This window comes from Puma concolor, chromosome B4, assembly GCF_028749965.1.
Source record: "Puma concolor isolate L17-30 chromosome B4, mPumCon1.1.hap2, whole genome shotgun sequence".
Taxonomy (NCBI): Eukaryota; Metazoa; Chordata; class Mammalia; order Carnivora; family Felidae; genus Puma; species Puma concolor.
In genome coordinates, this window is record NC_141673.1 from 10,150,354 (window position 1) to 10,167,621 (window position 17,268).

The window sequence follows — 17,268 nt, forward strand, 5'->3', positions numbered from 1 at the left end:
CTTCTGGCCTCTGCGGGGCCAGAGAGCTCCAGCCTGGCCATCTGTGAACTAGATCTCGCCCATCTCCCCTCCCAGGTGGGTCTGGCTTTGGGGATAGCGTTTGGCATAGGAAAGAGGCAGGGCTGCTGTGCCTGTCACAGCTGCTTTTCCGTCTTCCTGCTTTGCTTCCCAGGCCTGGCAGGAAATCAGTCCTGATTGTGTCAGGTGGGGCAGCGGGAACCCCGTCTGGGTCCGAGGTGAGGAGACTGCCACCAAGTTGCTGCTGGGGAGTGTGGGGCAGGTGATGTGGCCTCCCTAGTTCCCTGTCTGCAAAGGGAGACCCCCCCCCATATGAACACTCTGAGACGTTAGGGATCCCCCGTCTTTCTCCCCATTTGATAGTTCACCATCCCCACTCCCCTAACTGTAGAAACCATCTCCTGGCCTTTGAGTTTCTTCTTCTGCAGGCCAGGATCCTGGAGGGCACAGGGATCCCCACCAGGGTGGCCCCTGATGTCTCATGGGCTTGGGCACAGGATGGGGCACAGGACGGAGGGGAACTGCTCACATCAGCATCCTTCCCTCAGACCTCTCCTCCCACCCCAGAGGCCAGTGGCTAAAAACCTGGCTTTGGTTGCCTCAGTTGCTCTGTGGGGCCCTCTGGGGAGACCCTCCTTCTAGTCTTGAAGGAAGCCAACCCCAAACTGTCCATCCCCAAAAATACGTGCAGCGAGACCTGTGTGAGGTGCTTGGTGTTGTGGGAGAGGGAGGTGACTGGGTGTTCTGGCGGCCCCCTTTCCTGGCTGCCCCCTAAGTTGGGGAGGAGGCCCCTCTCCAGCAGGGCACACTGCACACTGGCAAGTTCTGGCCTCTGGAAAGACCAGGCCAGGCCGTGGAGGCCTCGTGTCCGGTTCCTGGCACTAGAAGCAGAGAAGGTTAGGGGTGGGGGCCGGGGTTAGGGTTCACCTTGTCCTTCCGTCCCTGGAGGTTGGAACCTGCCGGTGGTTGCCATGGTAGCACCCCCAGAACGAGCAGCTCCTGTGTCCCCCCTCCCCCATCACCCCCTTTGTCTTTGATTTTCCTTTCAGGGTCTTGGCCCTTTGTGACTGGCCCGCACCTGAGAGGCTCTTATTGGAGGGTCCCCAGATGCGTGTCCCCCGAGGAGATGCTTGCTTGGCTCTTTCCTCCCGGGCCTTATCTCCAATTCCGCCTTCTGCCTGGCCACCCTGACATGTGTTCTCAGCCCGCCTCCGCTATTGCTCACACGTGGAGGCCATCAGGCCACCTGACACCTGGATGCCCTCGGGCAAAGCCAGGCCAACTCTCTTCCTGTACAGTGGGAGGGAGAATGTTGGTCTCCCGAGTTCCTTGGGTCTTTCCCTGGCCTTTGGTGGGGGATGTGGTGGGGTCTAGCGGCCTAGGCTCCCTTCCCGGCTCCCCGCTTCCCTGACCCGTGTGTCTCTGCTTCCCTCTGCAGCGAGAGTGAGTCATGGAGCTGCGTGTGGGAAACAAGTACCGCCTGGGACGGAAGATCGGGAGTGGGTCCTTTGGAGACATCTACCTGGGTAAGTGTCTCTGGTTCCGGCCTAGTGGTTTTGGGGCCCTGGGGACAGCGCCGGGGACAAGCAGGAGGGAATGTGGCAGGTCTTCAGGCTCTGAAGCCAGAACTTGGCTTCAGGCCTCCCGTGGCATGTTTGGGCCATTTTGTCCCCAGGGCCATCCCAGGTAAGGAGGGAAGCAGCAGGTTGTGGGGGAGGCAGGCCAGGGGGCTCCTCACGCAGTCAGGGTGGGGTGGGGTGCCCACCTGCTGCAGGCTGGGCAGAAGAGGGTATTTTTAGCCCTGGTTTCCAGCTGCAGGTGACCTGGGTCTCCAGCTGGGCGTGGGAAAGGCCAGGCTGGGATAGCACCCCGTTTGTTGCCTCCTGGGAGAAGGATGCTAATAGGCAGAGGAGGCCTGGGCCCCCTCCCTCTGCTTGGGGGGCCCCCTGGAATTCAGCCCAGGCGGGCTTCGGAATGACAATGACGCAGGCTCTCCCAGTAACCTCTGGGTGGGGGTGGGGGGTAGGGGTCTGGCCATAGCGTTCTGGATCTTTCTCTCCGGATGTGCTTCCTGTTGAAAGTCTGAGTTTGTTCCCGTGTTGTCATTTGAAACGAATCGCTCACCCCGTTCCCTGACCTGGCAGAAAAGGGTCTGGAGGGGAGATACTGTGTGGGTAACCTTGAATGGGAGTTGTTAGAGCAGGGTGGCCAGCCCCTGGGGTTTATCCTCATTCCTGTCCCTCTTTTCCTCCTTGGAAAAGCAAGGTAAATAATTTCTGTCCCGGGCAGAGAAAAGAAAGCATCAAGGCAGTGTGCTGTGCTCATTGGTTCTGAACTTGGGGAGGAGGGGGTTTCTCTCACCCAGTGGTCTGGGTCTCTGCCCTCTTGGGGTACGGACTCCTTCTTGGTGAGCTGCTGCCTCCCGCATCGGAGGGGACAGGGAGGGGACGTTCTCTGAGCGTGTAGTTGGTTCTGGGCAGGGTCCTAGTTGAATATGGTCGCCCCGCACAGCAGCAGCCTCTAGAGCCGTGCTGTCCCTTCCACACACATCAAGAAGCAGGTGCAGTACCATCAAATTGGCCACCCAGGGTTTCTCTTGAACACTAGAAAAGGCAGTCTTTATACCCCACATGAGCGAGAGGGTGTGACAGAACATGAGGGGAAGACGTCAGACAGACCCGAGTTCCAGACCTGGCTTTGTGCAGCTGCAGGAAAGTCGTGTGGCTGCTCTGTGCCTCAGTGTCCCCATACGGGAAGTTTGTGTGATGTTGAGGCCTGGCTGACCAAGAGCAAAAGGCACGGGGAGTAGTTTTTGGCACACGTGCACATCTGCTTCTAGGAAGCATCCAATCCAGGGCCTTCTCTTTGCAGAAGGGAACGGAATGGGGAGAGGCAGGCCAAGGTCATTTCAGAAAGCTAGTGTCCCTGGTCCATGTGGTGGGACCTCCCTGGGGGCAGAACTTCCTGTTTATCTAGTTTATTTTAAAAACCAGACCCAGGTTTGCTTCTCTTTGGACAGGCCCTGATGTAAATTCTACCAGGGTGCTTCTCGTATGCCCTTGAACAGGTGATGACCTCTGCCAGCCTTGGCTCCCCTGTCAGTAAAACGGGGTCGGTCATGAGGCCCGCAGGGTGGTGAGAAGTCACGAGATCAGAGCGTGCACAACGCCCGCACGTGTCGGCCCAGCGGTAGTGTTTTTATGTTGCCCCCCCCTCCCCCCACCAGCCCTCCGTCTTTTTTGGGATTTGCTACTGTCCAAAGGATTTGGGTCCCCTTCGGCCTGAGTGGAGGTGGGGAGCCCGTTCTGCCCTGAGCAGCTGCCCTGTCCAGCCTTTGCTGGGTGCTCAGGCCGAGGGGGTCCTGGCATGACGCCGCGTCCTGCTCATTCCTGGGCTCCTGCTAGTGTGGGGACAGTGGCGATTGTAGGGCCTCCCCGGCTGGCCTCGCTGGCTCCCTTTGTTCAGAGCTCTGGCTGCATTCTTGTCGCTGGTGCCTGTGCCAGGGCCTGACTCCAGATGGCCTCTGCAGGTGGGGTTGGGTGCGGCCTCCAGGTCCTGCTTTCCAGGATCACCCGAAGGCGAGTGCTTTGTGGATATGGCTTCGAGGCCTGCAGCTTCTCTTCCGGTCCCGCCTCCAAGTATCATAAGGGGACAACCAGGAGAGTGGGACCAGCTTTGTCAGGGCCTCAGGTCAGCTACACGGGGTCCAGAAGTGGCCGAGACTGTGCCCACTCTACCACCACTGGTTGTGCGCCCTTGAGAACTCCCTATGCCTCTTAGTCTCTGCTCCTCGGTTCTCAATGGCGAGGGGACGGTGCTCCCCAACAGGTGGTTGTGGGGGTGCTTTCTTCTGCACTTCCAGTCCAGCCAGGTCCCTGATTATACATGTGAGTCTGTGCTGGGGAGAATGAGCCCCCACGTGAGGTTGGTCACCCCCTCTCCCCACCCAGGACTTCCCCAGGCCCCAGATCCTAGGGCTGGCCGGCTCCAAGCCCTTCTCCGTGTCCCAAGTTTGTTTTCCAGACTGGCCCATCCCCCAGCAGGGCCCCTGTATCCAACTGCTGGGTCACCTCCACCACCCCTGCTCTGGCACTCTTCACTTAGAATTGCCTCCACAGAAGGTGAGCGGTGTTCATCCAGGGCAGGGCTGCCTCAGTAGTCCAGGGTTCACTGTGTATGTGTCTGTCGATTGAACGACTGAGCTGCTAGACAGTTGGAGTAGAGGAAAAAAAAAAAGTCTTTGGGGACTAACATTTAAATCCTGGCTCTGCCCCCAGCTAGACCTATGACCTCGGGCCAGTTACGTCACCTTACTGAGCCTCAGTAGCAGAACGAAGGGAGCTCAGAGACAAGGCTTGCAGCTTCCTGATAGAACCCAGAGGCAGCAAAAGGGGCCTTGTGGTGGTGGGAGCCTTTGGGGGCAGGCAGCTGTGGTGGCTTTCCAGCACTCTGCAGGGACACGAAGCCTTGGCCTAGGAGCGAGGTCCGTGTCCTGGGGAAGCGAGCGTGGCATTTAGTCTTTGACCTTTGGTGTTTTAGTTTCTGTGGATGTCAAGGAGAGATACAAACAGTAGTCCTTGCGGGAGTGCAGGAGAGTTCAAAGGAATAAAGGGCTCCTTCCCCTCCCCCCCTCTCCCTGCTGCACACATCTGCTGAATCATAAGAGGCCCCACTTCCAAAGTGTCAAGGTCTCTGCCTCCTGCCTGGCTGGGACCACAGTCAGCTCTTGCCTGGACAGGTAGTCGGAGCGGCTCCTTCTGGGGCTCCCTCGCCCCTCACATGCCCTTCCAGTCCTTTCTAATATGACGGTGGGTCCGAACGAGGCCGGGAGGAGTACAGATTTATTTGTCCCACAGGAGACATTTGGCAAGATCTGGGGACATTTTTGATCATTTCAACTCGGGGAAGAGGAGGGTACCGCTGGCAGCTGGTGGGTGGAGGTCAGAGATGCTGCTGACGGCGCAGCAATGCACAGGACAGTCCCCACAGCAAAGAACTGCTGGGCCTCAGGTGTCAGTGGGAAGGCCGAGAAAGCCTGTAATAAAGGCATTCATACCTGGCCTGCAGAGTCTCAGGCTCATGGCCAGGATCTTGGCCTGGCATTTGAGACCCTTCTGATCTCTCCCTTGCTCACCTCTTCCCGTGTCTTCTTCAGCTACCTCAAGCTCTGGCTGCACCAAAAGACTCAGAGTTCGCTGCACCCCACTCCCGTCTGGTCTGGCCTTCGCAGGTGCTGTGACCTCCCTCTGGCACAGTCCCGCTCATGCATCGGGAGCCCTTGAGGCCTTTCCTCCCACTGGCCTGCGCGTGGTTAGGACCTATGTGGGCTCACCTCTGAAGCCCGGGGGCCGGTGCTTACCAAACCCAACTTTTGTTGAGCACTTACTGCGTGCCAGGCACTCAAAACACCCTCTCCCATGCCACATCCTTACTGTCCCCCAGACACGTGTGTGGCTGTCCCCAGCGATGACTGTTGCTATGCCAGAAGTGCTTTACAGTTTGCAAAGTACTTTTTCTCCCGTGGCTCCCTGGATTTGGTCCTCTGTGTTCTTTTTAATGTTAATTTCATTTTACGGGGTTCAAAAATGAAACGACACAAAACCAAAAACCAAAACACAAAAGCATGCTAAGTGAAAGAAGCCAGTCACAAAAGATCGCACGTCGTGTGATTTCACTTACACGAAACGTCCAGAATAGGCACATCCATAGACACAAAGGAGATGAGTGGTTTTGCCCAGAGCTGGGGTTTGGGGGAGATGTGGAGCGAGTACTGAGGGGCACTGGTGTTCGGGGTGAACTTGTGAATATGCTAAAAAACCACTGCATTGTATACTTCAGAAGTGATTGGAAGTGTGTGAATTCTGTTCCAGGTGTTGGGAAAAAGTGACCACGAGGAACCTGGTGTCCAGTGCGGTGTCCTTCACCCTTCCGGGGCTAGGGGTCGGCGTAGCCCTGTAGCCCTCCCGGGTCCTTACTGGTTTCTCACGCAGAATTCTTTGCAGTGTTTTCTTACGTAGATACAACCAAACACAGATAGGGACGATTTCCCCACCTTTCTTTGTTTGTTTGTTTTTAAGCTGGAAAGAGCAGAGAATACATACTATTCTGTACTTTGCTTTTTCACTTCCTGTATCTTTGAGATCTGTTGGCTTGGGCACAGAGAGAGCTTCCTCATTCTTTTTCCATTGTATTCTAGGTTATTGGTGGGCCCTTCTTTCTTTAACCCGTGGCCAGAATGATGGCCATCTGGGCTGTGTCCACGTTTTGTTGTTGGAAACAGCTCACCACGGACAGCCTCGTCCCGGGCCTCTTTTGCACTCGCCAGGGTGTGGAGTGTACTCCCGAAGCGGGAGCGGGGATGCACCTGGGGCACAGTGCCCACCGCCCCACAGCTCTGCCGGGACAGGGCACGCGTCTTACTGTGGCATTGCCACCAGTCAGAGGTGGGAGTGCTTTTTCAGGACCATGTGCATTTCTCTTATAAGGGGGCTGAGCATCTTTTCTTAAGAGTACGCCATTTTTATATGAATGGTTTCCTCTTCTCCAAGTGTGTGTTCAGATTCTTTACACTATTTCCTTTGAGCCTTGAGTCTTTTTCCTACTGATACGTAGGAGCTCGTTAACGTAGTAGGGCCACCAGCTCTTTGCCGCTGCGAAGAGTTACAAGTATGTATTTCTTAGGACTTTGTTGCTGGTATTTTTGCCACAGAAGGGATTCCCTTTCTGGATGGGACAGAGCCCCCCCCCCCTTTTTTTTAATGGCCTTCGGATTTTAAATCAGGGATTAAAAGGCTTGCCTACCCCAAAGTTAGAAGGCAGTTCTCTCTTCTATTCCTCTAACGTCTCATTGTTTTCTTTTTTTTTTTTAACTTTTTAATATTTTTTTTTGTTTTTAAGTAATCTCTACACCCGAAGTGGGGCTTGAACTTACAACCCTGAGATCAAGAGTCACATGCTCCACTGACTGAGCCAGCCAGGCGCCCCTCGATGTTTTCTTTTTATTAAGTGTCGAGTAGGCACAAAGGAATACGTACAACAGATATGCATAGTATTGGGCACCCTTCCCCTCGGGGGAGGACGCGCCTGTCATCTTGCAGGCCCCTGGCGGCCCACTGTATCCCCTCCTCTGCTTTCCCCTCACAGAGCGAACCACTGACAATTGAAATCGTTCCCTCTTGCTAAAGAGTTCTATCACGTTTGTATCCCTAGACCTGACAGTGCTCAGCGCTGCACGTTTTGAACTGTGCCTGCCTTGTTCTGTCTTCCTCTTTTTTCAGTTGAGGTGAAATGCACATAAGAAAATTAACCGTTTTTATTAAATTTTTTTTTTCAACGTTTTTTATTTATTTTTGGGACAGAGAGAGACAGAGCATGAACGGGGGAGGGGCAGAGAGAGAGGGAGACACAGAATCGGAAACAGGCTCCAGGCTCCGAGCCATCAGCCCAGAGCCTGACGCGGGGCTCGAACCCACGGACCGCGAGATCGTGACCTGGCTGAAGTCGGACGCTTAACCGACTGCGCCACCCAGGTGCCCCGAAAATTAACCGTTTTTAAAGTACACAGTTAAGTGGCCGGTGGGACGTTCCCAGTGTCGTGCCGCAACCACCATTCCCACCTAGTCCCGAAACATTTTCATCACCCCAAAAGAAAACCCTGTACCCATTAAGTAGGTACTCCCTCTTTCCCCCTCCCCCGACCCCTGGCAGGCACCAATCTACTTCCTGTCTCCGCAGATTGACCTACTCTGGACATTTCCGATAACGGAATCATGCAGTATTTACGCTTTTGCGTCTGGCCTCTTCACGTAGCGTGTTTGTAAAGTTCATTAGCGTTGCAGCATGAGTCCGTCCTTCGTCCCCTTTTGGGCGGGATAACATCCCACCGCGTGGAGAGATGCATTCAGTGTGTCCACGGGTTCGGTGCTGGGCACTGGGTTGTGTTCACGTTGGGTTCCTGTGAATGGTGCCGCCCCTTGTTCTCTTGTACTGAGTGTGAAGATGCCGGGAGCCGCCCGCCAGCCTCTCCTCTGCACTGCCCTGCGGCATTCCTCTCTCTGACTGCGTCCTGACTTGGCCGTTCTGAGGCTGGTTTGGTGGTGTGCACATTCTTGTCCTCCTGGGGGCTCACATGTTTCTGGAGGGCACACACTCAGGAGTGGGCTTGCTTGGGCGAGGGTTTGTGTGTGTTCAGCTTTACTAGATGAAGAAATGTCAACCTGGTTTTCAAAGTGGCTATGCTTGGGTGCCTGGCTGGTTGAGTCAGTAGAGCATACAGCTCTCGATCTCAGGGTCGTGAGTTCAAGCCCCACATTGGGTGTAGAGATTACTTTAAAAAAAAATGGGGGGGGGCCGCCTGGGTGGCTCAGTTGGTTAAGCGTCCGACTTTGGCTCAGGTCATGATCTCATGGTTTGTGGGTTCCAGCCCCACGTGGGCTCTGTGCTGATAGCTCAGAGCCTGGAGCCTGCTTCGGATTCTGTGTTTCCCTCTCTCTCTCTACCCCTCCCCTGCTCATGCTCTGTCTCTATCTCTCAAAAATAAATTAAAATGTTTTAAAAAATTAAAAAAAAAAAAAAGGCTGGGGCACCCTGGTGGCTCAGTCACTTGAGCATCTGGCTCTTGATTTCAGTTCAGACGGTGATCTCATGATTTGTGAGTTCAAGCCCCACTTCAGGCTCTACGCTGACAGCCAGGAGCCTGCTTGGGATTCTCTCGTTCCTCCCCTCTCAAAATAAACTTGAAAACAAAGTGGGGGGGGGGCAAAGTGGCTATGCTCACCTACAACCCCCACCTTTTTCTTTTTTCTACACACTTGCTTCACTTGGGCTTTCTCCTGGTGTGCGGTGTGAACTATGGTGACTTTTCTCAGACGGCCAGCCGGCTATTCCAAGGACGCTTATCACAGAGCCTCCTCCTTTCCCCTGACTTGAGACTCAGACCTTCCCTCACCCTAAATTCTTCTCGTGGTAGTGTTCTCCTCTGGACTTTCCGCTCTGTTTGTGTGTTAAGACTACACTGTTTCAGTGGTTGCAGCTACAGTTACAGCTGGCCCATCTCTCAAGTCTAGCCCCCAGACCTCTAGCTCAGTCCACTCAGTATTGGAGCTGGGGAAACTGAGGCAAGGCACAATTTGGATTTGGGTCTTTGTTGAGACAGAGCCTTGCCCTGCCCCCTTCTCTCCTTCCCACACTGACATCCCACTGACCTCACTCCTCTCCGGCTCAGTGGCTCCCACTCACCAGGATAAAATTCCTTTTACGTGACACGTCACCCTTTACATCTGGCCTTCCCGCTGCGCCGGCCTGTGGCTCTGTGACATGTCTGTAGTTCTTCCCATCCCTCCCCTCACACATGCTGCCTTTCTTGCTCTCTGCAGTCGCCTAAGCTGGGCTGGTTCCTGCCCCTGTGCCCACAGCCCCTCCACTTCCCTTGGATGCGGTGCTGGGCCCTTTGCCACCATTCCGGCCTCCCCCGAGGGGTGCTGAACTGCTCCGGGGCAAACACGAGTTAGCCCTGGCCCGGGGCCACCTGCCTGGCCCAGCGTCAGTGACCCGGGTCCCTTGTGCTCCTCCCCCGCCCCTGGCAGGTGCCAACATCGCCTCTGGTGAAGAAGTTGCCATCAAGCTAGAGTGTGTGAAAACGAAGCACCCGCAGCTGCACATCGAGAGCAAGTTCTACAAGATGATGCAGGGGGGAGGTGAGAGCTGGTGGGGCCTGGGGGCGGAGCGTGAGGAACTGTGCATGAATATGCGCGTGCGTTCACAGGAGGGCCTACCCTGACGCCCCCCCCCCCCCCCCCTGGCCCTCAGTGGGAATCCCGTCCATCAAGTGGTGCGGAGCCGAAGGTGACTACAACGTGATGGTCATGGAGCTGCTGGGGCCCAGCCTGGAGGACCTCTTCAACTTCTGCTCCCGCAAGTTCAGCCTCAAGACGGTGCTGCTCCTGGCCGACCAGATGGTGAGCCCCCACCTCCCCTCCCAAGCCAGGGACCGTGGGCTCTGCTGGGCTTGCAGCTGCCCTCCCAACCGCTGCGTCCCCACCGTGCCACTGGGCACAGGGTGCCGGCTCTGCCTGCTGCCTCTGGAGGCTGCCACAGCGGGAGGCAGTGACAGGGCCATAGGACAGGCTTGGTTCCTGGACCGGGACCAGGGGTCCTTGGCCATTGGCTATAGAATGGAGGAGGGGGTTAAATGTAGATTCCCGGTCCCACTCCAGAAATCCTGGGTTGGGCTCTTGGGGTAGGACTCTGCTCTCGGGTGATTCTAAAACTAGTGATCATACAGACCTGGGTCCCGCCCCGCTGTGGTGACTGTAGGAGACCGCTAAGCCTCTCGGAGCCTCAGTCGTCTCAGATGAGAGTCTCCCCTTGGCTGGGTTGTTCGTTGTGGGGTCACATGGGACTCCACACAGTGCCTGGACCAGAGCAGATGCCTACTGATGAGCTGTCCTTGGGTCCTGACGCCCTGTTAAACTCAGGGGAGGAAAACTCTTTAAAAATCTAAAAGCACAGAATTTTGGACTCTTATTTTATTTTTAAATTAGCTCTGCGCCCAACGTGGGGCTCAAACTCACGACGCTGAGATCAAGAGTCGCACACTCTGCTGAGTAAGCCAGCCAGGTGCCTCAAAAGCGTAGAATGTTGGACCCGGAATGATACACAGACCTCTTATTAGGCAGGGGTCAGGGTCTGCGGCTGACCTACAGAAAGTCTGCAGGCACCTGCAATTTTGGTCTAAATGTGTGTGTGCAGAGGAGAGTCGTCAGGTTCTCACGGGGTGTGACACTCAATAAAGGCTTAGGAAATACTCAGCCATGCCAAGGGAAGCTGTGGATTTTCAGAAGCCTGAGGTCCAGAAAGGGGACTGACTAGCCAGAGGGTGTATCGTACGCGTATAAGTCAACTTACTTTTCTGACCTGATGTTTAAAGGAAGAGAAGAGTCTGTGTGTCCGCCTGACTTGGGTGTCCTTTTTAAGTTAGGGGACAAATCCTGTCTTTTAGAATCCATCTCTGTCACCATTGTCGAGGCTTCATTGGCTCTTCTCCCTCTCCCCCCTTCCCCCGTCATTTGGTTGCCAGAACACCCTTCGAAATGCTTCTCTGACTCTGGCTTCAGGCAGCAAAGGCTTCCATGGGGGCCCAGATGCCTTTCCAGGTTTCGTTTCCTATCTTGCTGTCTTTCCCCATCTCACAACAACCTCGGTGAACTCCTCTTTCAGAATTTCTGTATCACTTCCTCCAGGAAGCCTTCTCTGACTTGCCCCTGGAAATCGTCTTACATAGTTGCAGACAGATCTTTCTCCCCTACCCGGGGCAGGGACCATGGATGTGTTTTCTGTCCCTGCCACCCCAGCCCTCCGCCCCCAATCCAGGGCCTGGCGCAGAGTGCTTGGTGAAGGCCCTTCCGTGGACCGCTTGCTGAATGATTTGCTGTCCCCTCCCCAGATCAGCCGCATCGAGTACATCCACTCCAAGAACTTCATACACCGCGACGTCAAGCCCGACAACTTCCTCATGGGGTTGGGGAAGAAGGGCAACCTGGTGTACATCATCGACTTTGGCCTGGCCAAGAAATACCGGGACGCCCGCACCCACCAGCATATCCCCTACCGGGAAAACAAGAACTTGACTGGCACTGCCCGCTATGCCTCCATCAACACCCATCTGGGCATCGGTGAGTGTCCGAGGCCCAAGAGCAGTGTGCACCCATGGGCTGCTGGCCGGGACCCTGGCTTTCTGTGGCCTGGATTTACCCCTCACCACCATCCCCTACCCACCACCCCCCCCCCCCCCGGCCTTTTTTTAAGTTTATTTATTTTGAGAGAGAAATTGAGTCCCAACTAGGCTCCGTGCCATCAGCGCAGAGCCAGATGCAGGGCTCGAACTCACAGACTGCGGGATCATGACCTGAGCTGAAATAAGAGTTGGACGCTTAACCAACTGAGCCACCCAGGCACCCAGTTCCCCCAGTTTTTGCCCCAAAGTCAGATCTTCCCCTTAAGAAGAAGAACTGTGGCGTAGCGAGCGCCCGAACGTGCCTTTTTCATCCCCACGGCAGCCTTGGAGAACGGGTGGGGACGGTCCCCTTTTACAGTGTGGGGAACGCGGGCTCACAGGTGCAGCACAGGTTGCTTTAGGCTGTGCAGCTTGGTACGAAAGCTGGATTTGACCTCAGCCCTGGGTGATGCCACGCTTGTGCCCTGCCCACAGAGTGGGCTGGCGGGGAGGTACCAGGGTACCTGTTACACATAGTTACTGATTGAATAAGTACCTGAGCTGGAGAAACTGCCCTTTTCTTTCCTTTTTTTTTTTTTTAATGTTTATTTGGGTTGGGGGGCAATGTGCATGAGTTGGGGAGGGACAGAGAGAGAGAGGGAGACAAAGGATCTGAAGCAGGCTGCGTGCCAACAGCAGAGAGCTCAGACCATGAACCGCGAGATCATGGCCCGAGCCGAAGCCAGATGCGCCCCCAAACTGCCCTTTTCTGCAGAAGCGTTAATAACCTGCACCTGTTTGTGTTGGGGTTGCAGCAAGTGCGCGTGAGGGGGTGCAGGGGCGGTGCCCCCCCGTTGAGGAGGGTGTCCTGGAGGGGAGGGGATCCCGGCCCAGGCGGACCCTGCCCCTCACCCCGTCCTCGATTCCATGCAGAGCAAAGCCGTCGAGACGACCTGGAGAGTCTGGGCTACGTGCTCATGTACTTCAACCTGGGCTCCCTGCCCTGGCAGGGCCTCAAAGCGGCCACCAAGCGCCAGAAGTACGAGCGCATCAGCGAGAAGAAGATGTCGACGCCCATCGAGGTCCTCTGCAAAGGCTACCCCTGTGAGTAGCCCAGGTGGGGAGGCGGCCAGCCTGGGGACCCCCGAAGGCTTCTCGGAGGGGAAGACAAGGCCACGCAGCCCACACCGGACCGCTGCTGCCCCCCCGCGCCAGAACCGTTAATCGCATGCGCTCTGTCGCTGCTCGGGCCTCCTCCCCGGCCTCTTCTCGCAAGGGCTGCGTGTTAGGAAAAGCTAGTTCGGCCTTACCCCGGGAGCCTCCTTGGCTACCCGCATAGAACATGTCCCTTCTGACGCTTCTCCCCAAACGTGTGGGGTGTTACCCGCCCCTCGAGCAGTTCTGTGCGACACCAGCTGGGTGTCCTCTAGTGTAGCTCCATTCGGCCGCCGTCCGCCTGGAGGTTCAGGGCTTGATCCCACGGGCTGTCCTCCTCCTCCCACCTCAGATGCCACTGACAAGTCCAGGTTGCCACCTGCGCCGTGTGTCTGAGGTTCCCACGCCCTGCTCTTCGGCTGGGATTAATTTGCTAGGGCGGCTCGTAGGAGCCCGGGAAACTTACCTCGTCTCCCACTTTATTAAAGGCTGTGCTGAAAGGTGTGGACGAACAGTCAGAGGAAGGGGTTCATAGGACGAGGTGTGGGAGGGGCCCGAGCACAGGGGCTTCTGTCCCCAGGGAGTCAACGTGTGTCACCCTCCTGTATGTGGATGCGTCCAACTGGAAGCTGCCCAGACCCCACACCGTTGGGGTTTTTACGGAGGCTTCCTCACGTAGGCATAAACAGTCCCTGACTCCGTTTCCAGCCCCCTCCCTTCTAGAGAAGCGTTTGGGGAGATGGGGCGTGAAAATTCTAAGCTTTCTAATCGTGGCTTGGTCTTCCTGGTGACCAGCTCCCATCCATCCAGGAGCCGCCGGGAGCCCGCCCAGAGTCGCCTCATCCGGAACAGAAGATTCTCCTAGTGCTCTTAGCGTTTAGGGCTTCCCCGGGGTTTTAGGAATTCTGTGCCAGGAACCGGGGGCAGAGCCCAGTGTACGTTATGTTTTCTGTTCTCTCACGAGGGGCTCTCCCCACCCCTGCTGTGGGCAGGAGGAGATGGAAGTTTTCCCCCTGTGGCTTAGCGCACGTTGGGAGTTCCCATTGATTGGGCTCTTGGCTGTCCGTTGGGCTTGACAGCTCTTGATCTGCTATCTGCAAGGCTCCCAGAATGGTCGGCAGGAGCAGGTAGAACGGTGACATAAGGCGCTGTGGGGCCTGCTCACCGCGGGGGGACGCTCGCCCCTAACACACGCCTCCTCGGTCTTCGGAGGCTCTGCCCGCGGGCAGGGACGGGTCTTAGTGCCACCCGGACGCCCGGAGTTCTGCTCTGGCGCCATCTTGTCCCCCCCCCCCCCCCCCCCCGCCTTAGGTTGAAAGTATTTGTGGGGACGGGGGGTGGGTGGGATGACACAGGCTGCTGGGCCGCCCGGGAGCCCGGGCCTCACCGTTTCTGTGCCTTGTGACCCCCGCCAGCCGAGTTCTCAACATACCTCAACTTCTGCCGCTCGCTGCGGTTCGACGACAAGCCCGACTACTCCTACCTGCGCCAGCTCTTCCGCAACCTCTTCCACAGGCAGGGCTTCTCCTACGACTACGTCTTCGACTGGAACATGCTCAAATTCGTGAGTCACGTGGAGGCCAAGGCGGGCTTGGGGGACTGGACGGGGAAGGCCCTGACTCACGAGGCCAAAGTGACCCAGTGGCGGGCGGGGCTCCCGAAAAACGGGAGCTATGAGCTGGACAGCGCAAGCGACCTCGCTGGGGTCCTGGAGTCCCCGCGGCCCCCCCGCTCCGGCCTCATCTGTGCTGACAGCACGTGCCGCTGTGGTCAGCAGGGCCCGGGCAGGGCTCCACCTCCCACCAGACCCAAGAGGACCTGGCTGGGCCTCGAGTCCCTCCTGGGTGCTCTCGGTGGGGCGTGGGTGGCGCTGGCGGGCCCCCCCGCTGTCCTCATTGTCGCCTACACCACCCTGCTCTTGTTCTGCACGTCCCAGGCGGCTGCCTTCACCGTGGCCCCTCTGGCCAGCCTGGACCCATTCATTGTGGTTTCTTTCTTCCTGGTCATGGGACCCTGGGTGTTGCTAGGCGGTTGCTCTGTCTCCCTCTCTTAAGGGTCTTGGGGGTAGGGTGGGGAGAAGCGTGCGCCAGCCATGCCCCGGAGCTCCGGAATCTGTGAAATTGTGTGTCTTGTTTCACATCTCTTCTGGAAAAGGGGGCTTCCTCGAGCCAGGCTCAGCCCCGTGACAGCGAAGCTATTGCACTGCCCTGCCCCCGCCCCTGTCCCTGTGCCGGGCCCACGTACCCACCCTCTTACTGGTAAGGACCCTCTGAGGCCTGGCCTTTCCAAGATTTACCGCTTGGCTGGGCAAGCACAAGAGGTTGAGCCTCTGCTGTGCTCTCTGTCCCTTCCAGGTGCCCGGCGCCCCTGGGCACCCAGGGCCCTCCAGATAGGCCCGTGGAGGAGGTGGAGGAGCTGCCCCCCCAAAACTACTGGCCCGTGGTCTGGACTCCGGGGCCCCAGTTCTGACGTCACCAGGTGTGTCTGAGCCCATCGGGGCCAGGCCTGAGGAGGTGTCCCTTGGCGTGGTGGGGTGCGGTGGAGAGGGGGTGGTGGAGAAGGCCCTGCCGGGAGCTTCTTGGGGATGAATCAGCAGCTGCCTGACGAACAGAGCCTGAAGGAGGGATGATGTTCACCCGCCCCGGAGGGCCTGGTGGGAACGGGCGCCGGGAGCGGCTTCAGCAAGACCCTGACGGTGGCCTCTGTATCGAACCTGAACTCATTAAACGCCCCCCACCTGTACTGCGCTCCATCCTGGTGTGCCTGTCCTTTCGTGGCGGATCCCCTCGGCTCGCTCTGCCAGACGCTCAGGACGCGAGGCCTTATTCTCTTGGACGCTGGGGTCGGCACTGGGTCTCGCGCCCCTCTTCTCTCTGGGTCTCAGGCAGTGGCCTGGCACCGTTCCCTGAGGAGTTCGACAGAGGTCGGGCAGAGAACAGCGGTCTCACAGGCCAAGGGACCCGAGGGGTAGGGGTGGGAGATGGGCAGTGGGGCACCTTACAACCCAGACCTCGCAGCCGGGAGTGTGGCCGAGGGCCGGCTCTTCTCGCCGGAGGGCGTTGCTCAAGGCATCTGGCCGCTGGGCGCTCACTCATCTTTGTGGAAAGTCATTCCTGGGTCTGGTTCGGGGATGGGCTCGGCCCTTCCTCTCCGTGCAGCTCCAAGAACGGGTTTTACGTTGTCTAGGCTTGTGCCAGGCAGTATGGTAGCCCCTGGCTCCGTGTGGCTGATTTTTAATGAATTAAAACGAAAGCTGAAAATGTAGTCCCTCAGTTGCATTTGCTACATTTCAAGCCCTCAGGAGCCACAAGCGGCTGGTCAGTGGCTACCATATCCAGCAAGGTAGACGTGAACCTTTCCGTCATCCCAGAAAGCTCTGCTCTAGATGGCTCCTCGCAGAACCTCTCGTGGGACCATCTGGCTGGCAACATCTCACGTCAAGCCAGGCCAAGAGCACCCTCCCCGCTCACTGCTGCCACTCTGAGCCCTTCCTGGGGTCCCTTTAGAGGCAAGCTCTCGAGTCGGAAGCTGAGCAGAGGTGCCAGCAGCCTTACTCTGCACCGATCTCTGACTTGGCCTGGGCTGGATCAGCGGGCGCCTTTGACCCCGTCACCGTGACCGTCTTCACCTGCCCTTTGGCGGAAGCATCTGCAGACCTGTGACGGGGACCTTCCATGCCTTCGCCTCAAGGCCAGGCCCCCCGGTGCCGTTACCAGCACCTACCTGCAGACTGGACACCGTGCTGGGCACAGAGGGCCACGGGAAGGATCTTACCCTTGACTGAGAGCTTCTCTCCCTGAAGTGGCCGCCCCGTTCAGCATCAGGGCCCTGGAGTCCCTGGATACCTGGAGCCTGGGACATTGCTCTCAGCACACAGAGCCGCTGTGTTCCAAGGTCCAACCAGCAGGCCAGGAGGATACTCCATATAGCCAAGGACAGGGGTCCACACGACAGGGCTGGATGCTTGTGTGACTTTGATGTTGACCTTTTGTGTTTTCTGTGGGCAAATAAAAGCCAAGAAACCTCCCCGGTGTGCATTTCTTGAGGCATCACTGGTTAGGTGGAAACGTGGAGAATAGCTCCTCCTGCTTCGGGCCTGGCCTTGACCCGAGACTGCTGGGGTCACAAAGGGCAGGGTCTCCAGCCCTCTGCTCAGTCGGTCGCCCCAAGGCTGTGCCCCTCTGAAGGGACCACTTGACTTCATCAGCCTCAGTTCCCCCAGGCAGGGGATGAACACATCCCTGGCCTGCCCTCAGGAGGTTTCCTGAGCGGAGCTGCGGCTCTTCTCACAGGCTTGCTCTCGTTCTGGCTGAGTTGCTCTCAGCCAGCTTGTCACTGAGTGGGCAGGAGCCCGGGAGTGGAGAGGGGGTGGAGACTGGGAG

The 17,268-nt window shown here is 57.3% G+C and overlaps 1 protein-coding gene across 8 annotated transcripts in view; it reads left to right on the top strand.

Annotated features, from left to right (window-relative positions):
- CSNK1E (casein kinase 1 epsilon) overlaps positions 1-17,268 on the top strand; it is a 34,499-nt gene that overhangs the window by 12,495 nt on the left and 4,736 nt on the right. For 5 of the 8 annotated variants that reach the window (XM_086712275.1, XM_086712276.1, XM_086712277.1 and 2 more), the window contains exons 2-7: positions 1,457-1,544; positions 9,603-9,713; positions 9,826-9,974; positions 11,462-11,690; positions 12,665-12,835; positions 14,302-14,450. In XM_086712275.1, the coding sequence (XP_086568401.1) occupies positions 1,469-1,544; positions 9,603-9,713; positions 9,826-9,974; positions 11,462-11,690; positions 12,665-12,835; positions 14,302-14,450 (885 nt within the window). In that variant the 5' untranslated portion in view covers positions 1,457-1,468. Of the gene's footprint in view, positions 1-1,456; positions 1,545-9,602; positions 9,714-9,825; positions 9,975-11,461; positions 11,691-12,664; positions 12,836-14,301; positions 16,913-17,268 lie in introns of those variants that run through there. The other 3 variants (XM_086712274.1, XM_086712273.1, XM_086712280.1) reach the window with 2 other exon arrangements.